Source organism: Meles meles, chromosome 7, assembly GCF_922984935.1.
Source record: "Meles meles chromosome 7, mMelMel3.1 paternal haplotype, whole genome shotgun sequence".
NCBI classification, from domain to species: Eukaryota; Metazoa; Chordata; class Mammalia; order Carnivora; family Mustelidae; genus Meles; species Meles meles.
Window position 1 is genome coordinate 93,875,141 of NC_060072.1, and position 19,269 is coordinate 93,894,409.

At 37.5% G+C, this 19,269-nt stretch overlaps 1 protein-coding gene across 1 annotated transcript; it reads left to right on the plus strand.

The window, feature by feature from the left end:
• The first annotated feature begins 5,482 nt into the window (after window positions 1-5,482).
• On the plus strand, window positions 5,483-15,665 carry LOC123946674 (olfactory receptor 6C76-like). The gene is made up of 2 exons (XM_046012318.1): window positions 5,483-6,404; window positions 15,649-15,665. Exons 1-2 carry the CDS (start codon window positions 5,483-5,485, stop codon window positions 15,663-15,665), a joined length of 939 nt encoding a protein of 312 aa, XP_045868274.1.
• The last annotated feature ends 3,604 nt before the right edge of the window (window positions 15,666-19,269 follow it).

A 19,269-nucleotide genomic window follows, 5' to 3' on the forward strand; every position in this document is an offset into this window, starting at 1 on the left:
ACTCTGAATGTAAATGGACTAAATGCTCCAATCAAAAGACATAGGGTATAAGAATGGATAAAAAAAATCCATTTTTATGCTTCCTACAACAGACTCATTTTAGACCTTAAGACACCTGCAAATTGAAAGTGAGGGGATGGAAAACCACCTATGATACAAATGGATGTCAGGAGATAGCTGGAGTAACCATGTTATATCAGAAAAACTAGATCTTAAAATAAAACCATAATAATAGATGAAGAAGGGTATTATATCTAAATTAAGGAGTCTAACCATCAAAAAGATCTCACAATTATAAATATTTATGCTCCCAGCTTAGAAACACCTGACTATATAAATCAATTAATAACAAACATAAAGAACCTCATTGATGATAATACAAAAATAATAGGGGACTTTAACACCCCACTTAAAACAAGAGATTGATCATGTCAGCAGCAAATCCACATGGAAACAATGGCTTTGAATGACACACTGGGTGAGATGGACTTAACAGATATATTCAGAACATTTCATCTTAAAGCAGCGGAGTACACGTTCTTCTCGACTGCACATAGAACATTCTCCAGAATACATCACATACTGGCTGAAAAATCAGCCCTCAACAAGAGCAAAAAGAATGAGGTCATACCATGCATAATTTCAGACCACAACACTATGAAACTGGAAGTCAACCACAAGAAAAAATTCAAGAAGAACACACTTACATGGAAATTAAAGAACATCCTACCAAGAAATGAATGGGTTAACCAGGAAATTAAAGATGAATTAACAAAATACACAGGGAACACCAGGGTGGTTCAGTCGTTGAGCATTCAACCCTTGATTTTGGCTCAGTTCATGATCTAAGGATCCTGGGATCAAAACCCAAGTCAGCTTCCACACTCAGCAGGGAGTCTGCTTGAGGATTCCCTCCCTCTCACTCTGCCTGACCCCCCTTGAAATAAATAAATGAATCTTAAAAAAAAATACATGGAAGGAAATGAAATTAAAGGTATGAAAGCCCAAAACCTTTAGGATGTATTAAAATCAGTTCTAAGAGGGAAGTGTATTGCAATATAGGCTTACCTTAAGAAGCAAGAAAAGTCTCAAATATATGATGTAACCTTATACATAAAGGAGCTAAAAAAGGAACAGCAAATAAAAAGACTTGATGGCTATTCCTGGTGTGGGTGTCCAAGACAGTTCTAAATAATATACATAAGGGGTTTGTATCTAATTTCTATATATGAGTACTGCTGAACTTCATTAACAACAATTTGTGAACATATTTTTTGATGTTCAGCTATTAACTAGATTTTTTTTTCCATTTTATTTATTTTTTCAGCGTAACAGTATTCATTCTTTTTGCACAACACCCAGTGCTCCATGCAAAACGTGCCCTCCCCATTATCCACCACCTGTTCCCCCAACCTCCTACCCCTGACCCTTCAAAACCCTCAGGTTGCCCCAACCTCCCACCCCTGAACCTTCAAAACCCTCAGGTTGTTTTTCAGAGTCCATAGTCTCTTATGGTTCACCTCCCCTCCCCAATGTCCATAGCCAGCTCCCCCTCTCCCAATCCCACCTCCCCCCAGCAACCCCCAGTTTGTTTTGTGAGATTAAGAGTCATTTATGGTTTGTCTCCCTCCCAATCCCATCTTGTTTCATTTATTCTTCTCCTATACCCCTACCCTCCCATGTTGCTTCTCCATGTCCTCATATGAGGGAGATCATATGATAGTTGTCTTTCTCTGATTGACTTATTTCACTAAGCATGATACCCTCTAGTTCCATCCACGTCGTCGCAAATGGCAAGATTTCATTTCTTTTGATGGCTGCATAGTATTCCATTGTGTATCTATACCACATCTTCTTTATCCATTCATCTGTTGATGGACATCTAGGTTCTTTCCATAGTCTGGCTATTGTAGACATTGCTGCTATAAACATTCGGGTACACGTGCCCCTTCGGATCACTATGTTTGTATCTTTAGGGTAAATACCCAGTAGTGCAATTGCTGGGTCATAGGGTAGTTCTATTTTCAACCTTTTGAGGAACCTCCATGCTGTTTTCCAGAGTGGTTGCACCAGCTTGCATTCCCACCAACAGTGGAGGAGGGTTCCCCTTTCTCCACATCCTCGCCAGCATCTGTCATTTCCTGACTTGTTAATTTTAGCCATTCTGATTGGTGTGAGGTGATATCTCATTGTGGTTTTGATTTGTATTTCCCTGATGCCGAGTGACGTGGAGCACTTTTTCATGTGTCTGTTGGCCATCTGGATGTCTTCTTTGCAGAAATGTCTGTTCATGTCCTCTGCCCATTTCTTGATTGGATTGTTTGTTCTTTGGGTGTTGAGTTTGATAAGTTCCTTATAGATTTTGGATACTAGCCCTTTATCTGATATGTCGTTTGCAAATATCTTCTCCCATTCTGTCAGCTGTCTTTTGGTTTTGTTAACTGTTTCCTTTGCTGTGCAAAAGCTTTTGATCTTGATGAAATCCCAATAGTTCATTTTTGCCCTTGCTTCCCTTGCCTTTGCCGTTGTTCCTAGGAAGATGTTGCTACAGCTGAGGTCGAAGAGGTTGCTGCCTGCATTCTCCTCAAGGATTTTGATGGATTCCTTTCTCACATTGAGGTCCTTCATCCATTTGGAGTCTATTTTCGTGTGTGGTGTAAGGAAGTGGTCCAATTTCATTTTTCTGCATGTGGCTGTCCAATTTTCCCAGCACCATTTATTGAAGAGGCTGTCTTTTTTCCATTGGACATTCTTTCCTGCTTTGTCGAAGATTAGTTGACCATAGAGTTGAGGGTCTATTTCTGGGCTCTCTATTCTGTTCCACTGATCTATGTGTCTGTTTTTGTGCCAGTACCATGCTGTCTTGATGATGACAGCTTTGTAATAGAGCTTGAAGTCCGGAATTGTGATGCCACCAACTTTGGCTTTGTTCTTCAATATTCCTTTGGCTATTCGAGGTCTTTTCTGGTTCCATATAAATTTTAGGATTATTTGTTCCATTTCTTTGAAAAAAATGGATGGTATTTTGATAGGGATTGCATTAAATGTGTAGATTGCTTTAGGTAGCATAGACATTTTCACAATATTTATTCTTCCAATCCAGGAGCATGGAACATTTTTCCATTTTTTTGTGTCTTCCTCAATTTCTTTCATGAGTACTTTATAATTTTCTGTGTATAGATTCTTAGTCTCTTTGGTTAGGCTTATTCCTAGGTATCTTATAGTTTTGGGTACAAACTACAATTACAATTACAATTGTAAATGGGATTGACTCCTTAATTTCTCTTTCTTCAGTCTTGTTGTTGGTGTACAGAAATGCAACTGATTTCTGTGCATTGATTTTATATCCTGACACTTTGCTGAATTCCTGTATAAGTTCTAGCAGTTTTGGAGTGGAGTCTTTTGGGTTTTCCACATATAGTATCATATCATCTGTGAAGAGTGATAGTTTGACTTCTTCTTTACCAATTTGGATGCCTTTAATTTCTTTTTGTTGTCTGATTGCTGAGGCTAGGACTTCTAGTACTATGTTGAATAGCAGTGGTGATAATGGACATCCCTGCCGTGTTCCTGACCTTAACGGAAAAGCTTTCAGTTTTTCTCCATTGAGAATGATATTTGCGGTGGGTTTTTCATAGATGGCTTTGATAATATTGAGGTATGTGCCCTCTATCCCTACACTTTGAAGAGTTTTGATCAGGAAGGGATGCTGTACTTTGTCAAATGCTTTTTCAGCATCTATGGAGAGTATCATATGGTTCTTGTTCTTTCTTTTATTAATGTGTTCTATCACATTGATTGATTTGCGTATGTTGAACCAACCCTGCAGCCCTGGAATAAATCCCACTTGATCGTGGTGAATAATCCTTTTAATGTACTGTTGAATCCTATTGGCTAGTATTTTGGCGAGAATTTTTGCGTCTGTGTTCATCAAGGATATTGGTCTGTAGTTCTCTTTTTTGGTGGGATCCTTGTCTGGTTTTGGGATCAAGGTGATGCTGGCCTCATAGAATGAGTTTGGAAGTTTTCCTTCCATTTCTATTTTTTGGAACATTTTCAGGAGAATAGGAATTAGTTCTTCTTTAAATGTTTGGTAGAATTCCCCTGGGAAGCCGTCTGGCCCTGGGCTTTTGTTTGTTTGGAGATTTTTGATGACTGTTTCAATCTCCTTACTGGTTATGGGCCTGTTCAGGTTTTCTATTTCTTCCTGGTTCAGTTGTGGTAGTTTATATGTCTCTAGGATATTAACTAGATTTTTAAAATGTATTCTATTAGGAATCTTGAATAATAAAGTGAAAATAACTAAGTTAAAGTTTTCATAAAGACATACCTGTCTTTGACATTTTAATTCCAATGTAGTTAACATATAGTGCCATATTATTTTCAGGTGTACAATTGAGTGATCCAACAATTCTGTACATCAGCCAGTGCTCATCATAACAAGTGCCGCCTTTAATCCCCCTCACCTATTTTATTCATCTTCCCTTCCACCTCCCCTCTGGTAACCATCAGATTGTTCTCTATAGTTAAGAGTCTGTTTCTTGGTTTAGAAAGACACCACTTTTTTAAAGAATCAAGAATAGAGGTAGGAGTCCAAAGGCTCAATGTGTATCTGGAAATAGAATGTATAATGGCTTGAAAAAAAAATGGGTACTACTTATATAAACTGTTGTTTAATACAAATAAAAGTTCATAATGCAATAGTAGAATGACTTGGTTTCTGAATTTTTACAATGAAAACAGTTATAAATAAACTAATAGAGATCGTATTCACTACTTCCCGAAAAATAAAACACTTAGAATTTTCACTGGAAATTATTAATTAGGGTTAGGTTGATCAATAATTTCTAACAGCAGTAGGGATTTTATGCTCAGAAAAAGATGATATAAGAAAAACATAATGTGGGTGCCTTGGTGGCTCACTCACTAAGTGTCTGCTTTCACCTCAGCTTAGGATCCAAGGGTCCAGGGTTTGAGCCCACTTTGGGCTCCCTGCTAGGGTGGGAAGCCTACTTCTCCCTCTCCCACTCCCCTGCTTGTGTTACCTCTCTCTCTGTGTCTTTCTCTGTCAAATAAATAAATAAAATCTTTTAAAAAAATACAAAATGTCCTCTGTACTTGAAGGGGAAAAAAGTGAAGCATGAGAAGAGCTCATGTTCAGTCAATATAGTTCCCATGTAACATTGGTAAAAATGGAGGCAGAGCAACCGTATAACAAAGAATCAGAGGACATTATTCAGAGTAGTAAGACTGATATTAAACACATAAGATGTATAATAGAATTGGGGAAAATGAGGAATGTATTTATAGAAGGAAAATTTTTAAGCGCCAGGTACTTTTTGTGAAAATATAGTCATAATTTCACTTTTATAATTTTTTACAATCATTATTTTAAAAAATAGGGACAGATATTTGGGTTTGTCTGACTGATTTATTATTGTCTATATTGATTTTTGCCAGTAAGATTGGTGAAAAACCAGAAATGAAAAATAGATCATCAGTGACTGAATTCATCCTCCTGGGTCTGACTGATAATCCAGAAGTACAAGTTGTAATTTTCTTCTTTCTATTTCTCACCTATGTACTGAGTGTTACTGGAAATCTCACCATCATCATTCTTACCTTGCTGGATTCCCACCTGAAGACCCCCATGTATTTTTTCCTCAGGAATTTCTCCTTCTTAGAAATTTCATTTACTTCTGTCTGTAATCCTAGATTTTTGATCAGCATCCTAACTGGAGACAAATCTATTTCCTATAGTGCTCGTGCAGCTCAACTGTTTTTCTTCATCCTTCTTGGCTCAACAGAGTTTTTCCTTTTGGTCTGTATGTCCTATGATCGTTACGTGGCCATCTGTAAGCCTTTGCATTATACAAACATCATGAGTAACATGATCTGCTATCAGCTTGTGGTCAGCTCTTGGCTGGCTGGTTTCTTGGTAATCTTCCCAACACTGGCCATGGGCCTGCAGCTGGATTTCTGTGACTCCAATGTCATTGACCACCTCACCTGTGATTCTGCTCCTTTACTGCAGATCTCTTGCACAGACACAAGTACTCTAGAGCTCATGAGCTTTGTTTTAGCTGTGCTTACTCTTATGTCCACTTTGGTGTTAGTAATTCTCTCCTATTCTTACATCCTTAAGACAATTCTGAAAATCCCTTCAGCTCAACAAAGAAAAAAGACCTTCTCAACCTGCTCATCCCATATCATAGTTCTCTCTATCTCTTATGGAAGTTGCATCTTCATGGATGTGAAAACATCAACAAAGGAAAGGGTTGCTTTGACAAAAGGTGTAGCTATGCTCAATACCTCTGTTGCTCCTATGCTGAATCCCTTTATTTACACTTTAAGGAACCAGGAAGTGATACAAGCATTTAAAGATGTTATGAAAAAGATCATTTTTTCAAAAGCATTGATCTGACTGTATTTATAGCTAAAATATTGTGAAAATTAAAAGTAGGAAACCTCACTGAAATGGACTTGGGATACTAGAAGAGAAAGCTGAAAGGGAGGAGCCATACCACTCAATGTCAGTTATAGGAAGAACTGTCAATTATAGACCTCACCAGAAAAATGGAGGGCAGAAAAGAATCATTAATTACAGTCCCCAACACGGAAAGATGTACATTGTATCTCCTACAATAAACTGACTACCCCTGCAACTCGGCCAATGAGAAATCATCATCACCCTAAATTCTTGCTTTTCTCCAATGAACTTTTGTTCAAAACAACTGCTCCCAGATTCCACCTTATTCTCCATAAAATAATATCCTTCTTCTTTGTTGGATTTGCCTATAGCCTTCATGCCACAAACTGTAATTCTCTTTCATTCACCATTCCCAAATAAACTTTTTTTTTCTGATAAAATAACCAACCATTATGTTTCTAAGGTTAGCACTATACACACAACACTTTCATGAGAGAGCCAATAGATAATTTGTTGTTGTATTTCTTCTCTCTCCTTAGTTTTATCAATTCTTAGGAAAAAAATTATTTATTATTTTGGATTCAAAGTTTTTATAAGTTCTGCTTAAATGAATTTAGGCACAAAATCATTATGGAATGATTTGTAGTATTTTTCCCATGATATAACAAAGAAATTACTAAATCACTTCCTACATAAATGTGCTTCAAATACATTGTGTTGATGTTTATCACTGCATAATCTATTGAAAAAGCATATGCCATTAGTATTTTTTAGTTATTCAATTATATACATACATGATTGATCATACATATGTATGCACTTATGTGTGTGTGTGTGTGTGTGCATATACCATCACTTAAAACTGGTTATTAAAACTGCCTTAAGAGAAGGAGCCACACTCTAATCATCAACATACTAAGACACTGAGAAAAACAGGATGATATTGATAATAAATATCATTGTTCTTTCCTCCTATGCCTGTTTTTTTTTTCTTTTTACCTAGACATAAAGGTAATTGATGAATCATCCCTTCACCTAAAAGCATCTGTGACAAGTCTAAATGCTGTAGACCAAGTGTATTTCTATTAAATTACACTAAGTCAATACTGTTAAATTCTGACTTTGGATATTTTGGGTGTGTTTTTATGGTATGTTTAACTCCCTTTAAATGACTTGTACCAGCTTTATTTAACCACTCAGTGTCTTGGCCTCATTAATTATCAAATTGGATGAATAATCCATAGTCATAATTTTTCTTTAATTTATTTATTTTTTCAGCGTAACAGTATTCATTGCTTTTGCACAACACCCAGTGCTCCATGCAAAACGTGCCCTCCCTATTACCCACCACCTGTTCCCCCAACCTCCCACCCCTGACCCTTCAAAACCCTCAGGTTGTTTTTCAGAGTCCATAGTCTCTTATGGTTCACCTCCCCTTCCAATTTTTTTTTTTATAAACATATAATGTATTTTTATCTCCAGGGGTACAGGTCTGTGAATCACCAGGTTTACACACTTCACAGCACTCACGATAGCACATACCCTACCCAATGGGTTATGGACATAGTCATAATTTTTATTGATTTTTTTTGTTTGATGAAGGCAAATTAGGTCATTTAAAGTGTTTACTTGAAGAGCTCAATAAATATCTGGTATTATATTGTCATATAATCTGTCTCTTATAAAACATTCTTTATCCCTGGATTTGAGGAACATACTCTTCCTCTCTTTTTTCTTGTTTTGCTTTCATTCCCAAGTTTATGAGCAACTCTTTGTTCTGTAATTAACTGTTGATAGTATTTTGTCTCTCATTCTCTATTCCCCTCTTTTAAAACTTTTTAAAACTTTGTACAGAGCTTAATCTTGCTTCTGAGATAATGTCATCTAAACCATTGGTTAACCCACTCCTAAGCCAAGGCCTAAATATCTGACTTCCTAATTTTTGCCGTGTTTAAGTGTTTGAGTAGTGGATTTATCCAAACATAATTTGGCCTACAACCTCAAAAAAAAAAAAAGAAAAAATTATGCTAAGAAAAATGATCTGCTATATAAGATTAGATGATCTGCTATATAAGATCATCTAAGATATAATTGTCCTAGTGATAAACCACATAAGGAGTTGGCCCTCATAAGCCATTTCTTCTATAGAGCATGTCTGGTACTGCCAACATGCAAGGATCCCGTCTACTTCAGATATACACAGATATCTGAAAACACATCAAAAACCGGGTTCAAAAATGGAAAGTGTCCTCTTCTCTTTCCTACCAGCAGAGGTCAGTGGGTACCTAAAAATCCTATTCTGACCAGCTGTTAATGAGGAACCCCCCTCCACCTTGATGAGAAGGGCCAAGTAGGGCACCCACATCTGGCAGTAACAGGGTTGAGTTCTTGCCTTCTACTGCTGGACCAGTCTCAGGGGAAGCCAGCTACAACAGAAAGTCTAAGATCCAGAGACTCCTAACATAAAAGCAAATCTATCCAGACTTCAATTTAAAAAATCACCTGTAATACCAATAACTAGGGAAATCTTAAATTAAGTGAAAAAATGATAATCAACTGAAAGCAACACCACAATGTAAGAGGTGTTAGAATTACCTAATAAATACCTAATACCTAAATTACCTAATAAATATTTTAAAGCAACTATTGTAAAAGTGCTTCAGCAAACAATTATGAAGACATTGGCTGAAAAGAAAAACTAGAAAGTCAAGAAAGAGAAGAAGAGGGGGGGAAGAGAAAAAGAAAGAAATAAAGAGAGGAAGGAATGAAAGAAGAAAGAAAGGAAAGACAGAAAAAGAAAGAGAAAGAAAGAAAGAAAGAAATCCTCAGCAAAGAATAAGACAGAAAGAATAATCAACTAGTAATTTTAGGACTGAAAAAAAAAATCATTGGAGGTAGAAAATACTTGGAGAAGTTTCAAATTTTTTAAAATTGAGTTGGATTTATTTGAGCATTTTATGAAAACAACAAATGGGAACACAATAAAAAAATACTAATCAGATGAAGGAAAAGAAGTGCCTTAAAGATCATTTTCTGGTGATGCTAAAACTGAAATTACTCCAAAGTTGGACATTGAAAATCTGAGGAAGTTCCAATAAGATGGTGAGCAAATGCTGACAGCTGTCTTCCTTCCCAAACAATTCATAAAGCTCTCAGAAAAGTAGGAAGTGTGAGGATCTGAAGATATAAGGTAGAAAAAACAAACATTTCTAGAAAGACTGAGGTGGTGTGCACTGGCATAAGGAAAAGCCAGGTAGGTGCAGTGAAGAATATGCATGAAAGACTTAGTTATAGAAACAAATTCAATAGACAGGCTCAACATAAGAATGGAAGCCACAGAGAATAGATTCAGTGAACTTGACAAAGAAACAACATACATATACAATATGAATTAGGGAGAAAATAAGCTGAATATGTGATAAGCATAACAATAATAATGAAGAGAGCCTGAGGGATCCCTCAGACAATAACAAAAGATCTAACATTCTTGTCAGCCTCTTCTCTGAAGGACAGGAGATAGAGGGTGGGACAGAAAAATTATATGAAAACTCTAAAATGAAAATACAAATTATCAAAAAATTTGGGACCATGCAAAAGCGGTGCTTTTGAGAATTAATAGCATGAAATACTTACATTGGAAAATAGGACCATGAGAGACTGTGGACTCTGAGAAACAAACAGGGTTTTGGAGGGAAGGGGGGTGGGGTGTTGGGTGCACCTGGTGGTGGGTATTAAGGAGGGAATATATTGTGAAGAAAATATTGCATGGAGCACTAGGTGTGGTGCATAATCAATGAATCTTGGAACACTGAAAAAATAAAATTAAATTAAAAAAAAGAAATATGTTAAAAAGGAAAAAAGTAAAAAAATAAAAAAGGGGAGGCAGGTGGGGGATGGGCTAAACAGGTGATGGGAATTAAGGAGGACACTTGTTATGATGAGCACTGGGTGTTATATGTAGATGCTGAATCAGTAAATTCTACTCTTGAAACCAATATTACACTTCGTATTAACTAATGGGAATTAAAAAGCTTGAAACATTTAAATACATACGTATGTACATATAACTTAAAGAATAACTACCGAAAAATAAAATTTTCAAAAAGAAAAAAGAAGAAATGACTTGAATCAATAATCTAAGCTTTCCTCATTCAACATAGAAAGGAGGAGCAAATAAACTCAAAACAGGCAGAAAGAAAGAATAAAGAGAAAGGCAGAAATACAATAAATCCAAACCAGAAAAACAATAGAGAAAATCAATGAAACAAAAAAGCTGTTAATTTGTAAATATCAATAAAATTGGCAAGCATCTAATAAGAATGAGAGGAGAGAGACAAATAAAACGGCTCAAATTACCAATATCAAAATGAAACAAGGCACATCCCTAGAGACAATGCACATCTTAGTGATAATATGGGAATATTATGGACAAATATTATGATATTATGTGACAACATGTGGTGATAATATGAGAATATTATGGACAAATCTATGCAACAAATTTGACAGGTGCAGTAAACCAATTCTTCAAAAAACACAAACTGCCGTGGCACCTGGGTGGCTCAGTGGATTAAAGTCTCTGCCTTCTGGTCATGATCTCAGGGTCCTTGGATCAAGCCCCACATCGCATCAGGCTCCCTGCGGAGCAGGGAGCCTACTTCCCCTCCTCTCTCTCTGTCTGCCTCTAGGCCTACTTGTAATCACTGTCTGTCAAATGAATAAATTAAATTTAAAAAAAAAAACACAAACTGCTATAGCTTACCCAATAAGAAATAAATAATTTTAGTATCTTTGTAATTATTAGGTAAATTGGGCTCATGATTAAAAATAAAACTTCCGGAGGAGAAGTCAAGATGACGGAGAAGTAGCAGGCTGAGACTACATCAGGTACCAGGAGATCAGCTGGATAGCTTATCTAAACATTGCAAACACCTACAAATCCAATGGGAGATCAAAGAGAAGAAGAACAGCAATTCTAGAAACAGAAAATCAACCACTTTCTGAAAGGTAGGACTGGCGGAGAAGTGAATCTAAAACGACGGGAAGAGAGACCACGGGGGAGGGGCCGGCTCCCGGCAAGCGGCGGAGCAACGGAGCACAAAATCAGGAATTTTAAAAGTCTGTTCCACTGAGGGACACTGCTCCAGAGGCTAAACCAGGGTGAAGCCCATGCGGGGTCAGCGTGGCCCCAGGTCCGGCAGGGTCACAGAAGGATCCGGGGTGTCGGAGTGTCACAGAGCTCGAAGGTATTAGAACGGAGAAGCCAGCTACAGAGACAGAGCCAAGGATTGAACTCTCAGCTCGGGGTTACCTTGAACTGGTCGCGGGCTGGGTGAGCTCGGAGCGTGGCTAGAGGCTAGGGATACGGGAGTGATTGGGTGCTGTCCTCTGGGGGCACACAGAGAAGTGGGGCCCCGTGCTCTCGGCTCCTCCAGGCCGGAGACTAGGAGGCCGCCATTTTCTTTCCCGTCCTCCAGAACTCTACGGAAGGCGTTCAGGGAAAAAAAGCTCCAGAAAGCGAACCCAAGCGGATTACTTAGTCTGGCCCCCGGTAAGGGCAGTGCAATCCCGCCTCGGGCAAAGACACTTGAGAGTCACAACAACAGGCCCCTCCCCAGAAGATCAACAAAATATCCAGCCAGGACGAAGTTCATCTATCAAGGAAAGCAGGTTCAATTCCTAAGACAGCAGCAAAATTCCAGAGGAAGAGAAAGCAAAGCACGGAACTCATGGCTTTCTCCCCATGATTCTTTAGTCTTGTGGCTAATTCAATTTTTTTTTCTTTTTTCAATTTTTTCTTTTTTCTTCTTCTGCTAAATTTTTTAAAACTTTTACCCTTTTCTTTTTTAACGTTTTTGACTAGTTTACCAATATATATATATTTTTTCTTTTTTTTATAATTTTTCTTTATTTGTATTATTTTTTAAATTTTTTTCTTTTTTTTTTCTGAACTTCTTTTTATCCCCTTTCTCCCCCCCCAACAATTTGGGGTCTCTTCTGATTTGGTTACAGCACATTTTTCTGGCATCTTTGCCACCCTTTTAGTATTTTATTTGATCCTTCATATCCTCTTATCTGGACAAAATGACAAGACGGAAAAAATCACCACAAAGAAAAGAACAAGAGGCAGTACTGAAGGCTAGGGACCTAATCAACCCAGACATTGGTAATATGTCAGATCAAGAGTTCAGGATGACGATTCTGAACGTTCTAGCCGTGCCCGAAAAAGGCATGGAAGTTATTAGAGAAAGCCTCTCTGGAGATATAAAAGCCCTTTCTGGAGAAATTAAAGAACTAAAATCTAACCAAGTAGAAATCAAAACAGTTATTAATGAGGTGCAATAAAAAATGGAGGCTCTCACTGCTAGGATAAATGAGGCAGAAGAAAGAATTAGTGATATAGAAGAACAAATGACAGAGAATAAAGAAGCCGAGCAAAAGAGGGACAAACAGCTATTGGACCACGAGGGGAGAATTCAAGAGAAAAGTGATACCATAAGATGAAACAACATTAAAATAATTGGGATTCCAGAAGAAGAAGAAACAGAGAGGGGAGCAGAAGGTCTATTGGAGAGAATTATTGGAGAGAATTTCCCTAATATGGCAAAGGGAACAAGCATCAAAATCCAGGAGATGCAGAGAACCCCCCTCAAAGTCAACAATAGGTCCACACCCTGTCACATAATAGTAAAATTTACAAGTCTTAGTGACAAAGAGAAAATCCTGAAAGCAGCCCGGGAAAAGAAGTGTATAACATACAATGGTAAAAATATTAGATTGGCAGCAGACTTATCCACAGAGACCTGGCAGGCCAGGAAGAGATGGCATGATATATTCAGAGCACTGAACGAGAAAAACATGCAGCCAAGAATACTCTATCCAGCTAGGCTAACATTGAAAATAGAAGGAGAGATAAAAATCTTCCAGGAAAAACAAAAACTGAAAGAATATGCAAACACCAAACCAGCTCTAGAGGAAATATTGAAAGGGGTCCTCTAAGCAAAGAGAGAGCCTAAAAGTAGTAGATCAGAAAGGTACAGAGACAATATACAGTAACAGTCACCATACAGGCTAATAATGGCACAAAATTCATATCTCTCAATAGTTACCCTGAATGTTAATGGGCCTAATGCCCCAATCAAAAGACAGAGGGTATCAGAATGGATAAAAAAACAAAACCCATCAGTATGTTGCCTACAAGAAACTCATTTTAGACGCGAAGACACCTCCGGATTTAAAGTGAGGGGGTGGAAAACATTTTACCATGCTAATGGGCATCCGAAGAAAGCTGGGGTGGCAATCCTTATATCAGATCAATTAGATTTTAAGCCAAAGACTATAATAAGAGATGAAGAAGGACACTATATCCTACTCAAAGGGTTTATCCGACAAGAAGATCTAACAATTTTAAATATCTATGCCCCTAACGTGGGAGCAGCCACCTATATAAACCAATTACTAACAAAATCAAAGAAACACATCAACAATAATAATACAATAATAGTAGGGGAATTGAACACTCCCCTCACTGAAATGGACAGATCATCCAAGCAAAAGATCAACAAGAAAATAAAGGCCTTAAATGACACACTGGATCAGATGGACATCACAGATATATTCAGAACATTTCATCCCAAAGCAACAGAATACACATTCTTCTCTAGTGCACATGGAACCTTCTCCAGAATAGATCACATCCTGGGTCACAAATCAGGTCTCAACCGGTATCAAAAGATTGGGATCATTCCCTCCATATTTTCAGACCACAATGCTCTGAAGCTAGAACTCAATCACAAGAGGAAAGCTGGAAAGAACCCAAATACATGGAGACTAATCAGCATCCTTCTAAAGAATGAATGGGTCAACCAGGAAATTAAAGAAGAATTGAAAAAATTCATGGAAACAAATGATAATGAAAACACAACGGTTCAAAATCTGTGGGACACAGCAAAGGCAGTCCTGAGAGGAAAATAGATAGCGGTACAGGCCTTTCTCAAGAAACAAGAAAGGTCTCAAGTACACAACCTAAGCCTACACGTAAAGGAGCTGGAGAAAGAACAAGAAAGAAACCCTAAACCCAGCAGGAGAAGAGAAATCATAAAGATCAGAGCAGAAATCAATGAAATAGAAACCAAAAAAACAATAGAAAAAAATCAATGAAGCTAGGAGAGGGTTCTTTGAAAGAATCAATAAGATGGATAAACCCCTGGCCAGACTCATCAAAAAGAAAAGAGAAAGGACCCAAATCAATAAAATCATGAATGAAAAGGAGAGATCACAACTAATACCAAAAAAATACAGACAATTATAAGAACATACTATGAGCAACTCTACGCCAACAAACTTGACAATCTGGAAGAAATGGATGCATTCCTAGAGACATATAAACTACCGCAAGTGAACCAGGAAGAAATAGAAAACCTGAACAGGCCCATAACCAGTATGGAGATTGAAACAGTCATCAAAAATCTCCAAACAAACAAAAGCCCAGGGCCAGACGGCTTCCCAGGGGAATTCTACCAAACATTTAAAGAAGAACTCATTCCTATTCTCCTGAAACTGTTCCAAAAAATAGAAATGGAAGGAAAACTTCCAAACTCATTTTATGAGGCCAGCATCACCTTGATCCCAAAACCAGACAAGGATCGTACCAAAAAAGAGAATTACAGACCAATATCCTTGATGAACACAGATGCAAAAATTCTCACCAAAATACTAGCCAATAGGATTCAACAGTACATTAAAAGGATTATTCACCACGATCAAGTGGGATTTATCCCAGGGCTGTAGGGTTGGTTCAACATCCGCAAATCAATTAATGTGATAGAACACATTAATAAAAGAAAGAACAAGAATCATATGATACTCTCAATAGATGCTGAAAAAGCATTTGACAAAGTACAGCATCCCTTCCTGATCAAAACTCTTCAAAGTGTAGGGAATGAAGGCACATACCGCAATATTATCAAAGCCATCTTTGAAAAACCCACCGCAAATATCATTCTCAATGGAGAAAAACTGAAAGCTTTTATGCTAAGGTCAGGAACACGGCAGGGATGTCCATTATCACCACTGCTATTCAACATAGTACTAGAAGTCCTAGCCTCAGCAATCAGACAACAAAAAGAAATTAAAGGCATCCAAATTGGCAAAGAAGAAGTCAAACTATCACTCTTCACAGATGATATGATACTATATGTGGAAAACCCAAAAGACTCCACTCCAAAACTTCTAGAACTTGTACAGGAATTCAGTAAAGTGTCAGGATATAAAATCAATGCACAAAAATCAGTTGCATTTCTGTACACCAACAACAAGACAGAAGAAAGAGAAATTAAGGAGTCAATCCCATTTACAATTGCACCCAAAACTATAAGATACCTAGGAATAAACCTAACCAAAGAGGCTAAGAATCTATACGCAGAAAATTATAAAGAACTCATGAAAGAAATTGAGGAAGACACAAAGAAATGGAAAAATGTTCCATGCTCCTGGATTGGAAGAATAAATATTGTGAAAATGTCTATGCTACCTAAAGCAAACTATACATGTAATGCAATCCCTATCAATATACCATCCTTTTTTTTTTTTCAAAGAAATGGAACAAATAATACTCAAATTTATATGGAACCAGAAAAGACCTCGAATAGCCAAAGGAATATTGAAAAAGAAAGCCAAAGTGGGTGGCATCACAATCTGGACTTCAAGCTCTATTACAAAGCTGTCATCATTAAGACAGCATGGTACTGGCACAAAAACAGACACATAGATCAGTGGAACAGAATAGAGAGCCCAGAAATAGACCCTCAACTCTATGGTCAACTAATCTTCAACAAAGCAGGAAAGAATGTCCAATGGAAAAAAGACAGCCTCTTCAATAAATGGTGCTGGGAAAATTGGACAGCCACTTACAGAAAAATGAAATTGGACCACTTCCTTACACCACACACGAAAATAGACTCCAAATGGATGAAGGACCTCAATGTGAGAAAGGAATCCATCAAAATCCTTGAGGAGAACGCAGGCAGCAACCTCTTCGACCTCAGCCGCAGCAACATCTTCCTAGGAACAATGGCAAAGGCAAGGGAAGCAAGGGCAAAAATGAACTATTGGGATTTCATCAAGATCAAAAGCTTTTGCACAGCAAAGGAAACAGTTAACAAAACCAAAAGACAACTGACAGAATGGGAGAAGATATTTGCAAACGACATATCAAATAAAGGGCTCGTATCCAAAATCTATAAGGAACTTAACAAACTCAACACCCAAAGAACAACCAATCCAATCAAGAAATGGGCAGAGGACATGAACAGACATTTCTGCAAAGAAGACATCCAGATGGCCAACAGACACATGAAAAAGTGCTCCACATCACTCGGCATCAGGAAAATACAAATCAAAACCACAATGAGATATCACCTCACACCACTCAGAATGGCTAAAATTAACAAGTCAGGAAATGACAGATGCTGGCGAGTATGCGGAGAAAGCGGAACCCTCCTCCACTGTTGGTGGGAATGCAAGCTGGTGCAACCACGCTGGAAAACAGCATGGAAGTTCCTCAAAATGTTGAAAATAGAACTACCCTATGACCCAGCAATTGCACTACTGTGTATTTACCCTAAAGATACAAACATAGTGATCTGAAGGGGCACGTGTACCCAAATGTTTATAGCAGCAATGTCTAGAATAGCCAAACTATGGAAAGAACCTAGATGTCCATCAACAGACGAATGAATAAAGAGGTGGTATATATACACAATGGGATACTATGGAGCCATCAAAAGAAATGAAATATTGCCATTTGCGACGACGTGGATGGAACTAGAGCGTATCATGCTTAGTGAAATAAGTCAATCAGAGAAAGACAACTATCATATGATCTCCCTGATATGAGGACATGGAGAAGCAACATGGGGGTTTAGGGGGATAGGAGAAGAATAAATGAAACAAGATGGGATTGGGAGGGAGACAAACCATAAATGACTCTTAATCTCACAAAACAAACTGGGGGTTGCTGGGGGGAGGTGGGGTTGGGAGAGAGGGAGGGGATTATGGACATTGGGGAGGGTATGTGCTATCGTGAGTGCTGTGAAGTGTGTAAACCTGGCGATTCACAGACCTGTACCCCTGTGGATAAAAGTACATTATATATTTATAAAAAAAAATTGGAGGGCGAGGCGAACCATAAGAGACTATGGACTCTGAAAAACAACCTGAGGGTTTTGAAGGGTCAGGGGTTGGAGGTTGGGGGAACAGGTGGTGGGTAATAGGGAGGGCACGTTTTGCATGGAGCACTGGGTGTTGTGCAAAAGCAATGAATACTGTTACGCTGAAAAAATAAATAAATTAAAATACAAAAAAAACAAAACAAAACAAAACAAAAAAAACAAAACTTCCCCAAAGAAATATCTAGGTCCAAATATTTTCACTGGAGATTTCTCAAAGTGTTTCTACCCCTTGAACACATGGTAGGTTAAAAATCTTTGTTCAGTCAGTGTGTCTTTTCTTCATTTTTATTTATCTCTGCTTTCATATTCTACAACTCTCCACATTATGGCTCCATGTTTCAATTAGTTAGAACCTCAGGCCTCATTAATTTGTTTTTATTTGTCAATATGCTTAAGCATTGATTGCTGGATTATTTTTTACTTGTTTTGTGCTTTTTCATAGACATATGATTTATTTCACAGCCAAATGATTTCTTCTGTTAATGGAAAACTATTAAGAAATGCAACACATTCAAAGAGTATTACATTACTGAACTGAATTGCTATTACCTTTTATCTCACAGTGTTCTTCAGGATTCTGAAAAACATACCATTTCTCCATTCAGTATCATACCATTTGTCATAAGCAAATTATGCGTGTGAATACTGAATGCAGAAGATACTGAGTGCAGTTTCACCCGGGAAAGGATAAAGGAGTCAACTAATAGATAGATTAAGAATGTGGCATCGAATTATACTGGAAATTTACCTTTCTCTAAGAGTAAAGTCAAGAAAAAGTTGAATTAAATAAATATGTATTCCATTTCTGACAGTGCTGGACTAAGTGGTTTATTATCAACATGTATACTCTGAATTAAAAGAAAGATGACAATCTGTAAGAGAGAATTATCTGTCAGCCCCAGAAGGATAAACTCATCTGTTTTGTATGGTTCTTCATTTCTCTTTTGTGATATCAAGCAAATTCTAGAAATAAAAGGTACAATGATAAGAAACTGTATGAGTAGCTTTATACCAAGGAAATAATATATAAAGAGATCCATATTCACATATATGCCCATTTATGAGGAAATACTCTATGAGGTTGAAGATATGATCTTCAACTGCAAAAGACAGTGCTTTAAAAAGCACAATAGAAATCAACTCAGTTTTGAAAATTGACCTGCAAAATCCATAATAGTTTATTTTTTCACCATTACTTACAAACTTCCAGCTCAACTGTAACTAATTCCAAATTTGTTCTTCCTTAAATACATTAGATAAAATCTTGGTTCCAGATTCAAAAATAATTCATTCATCTTTAATTATTAATTTCACCAAAATAGAATATGCCAGTATAATGAATTAAGACCTACAGTTAAATTCTGAAATTTAGGTTTCATATTAAATTGGTATTTGTTGATAGCCCATTATAGCCTCTTGCAACTTTTCTTTTTTTTTTAAGATTTTATTTTTTTATTTGACACAGAGAGAGAGAGAGAGAGATCACAAGTAGGCAGAGAGGTAGGCGGGGTGGGTGGGGGAGTAGGCTCCCTGCTGAGCAGAAAGCCTGATGTGGGGCTCAATCCCAGGACACCAAGAACATGACCTGAGCTGAAGGCAGAGGCTTAA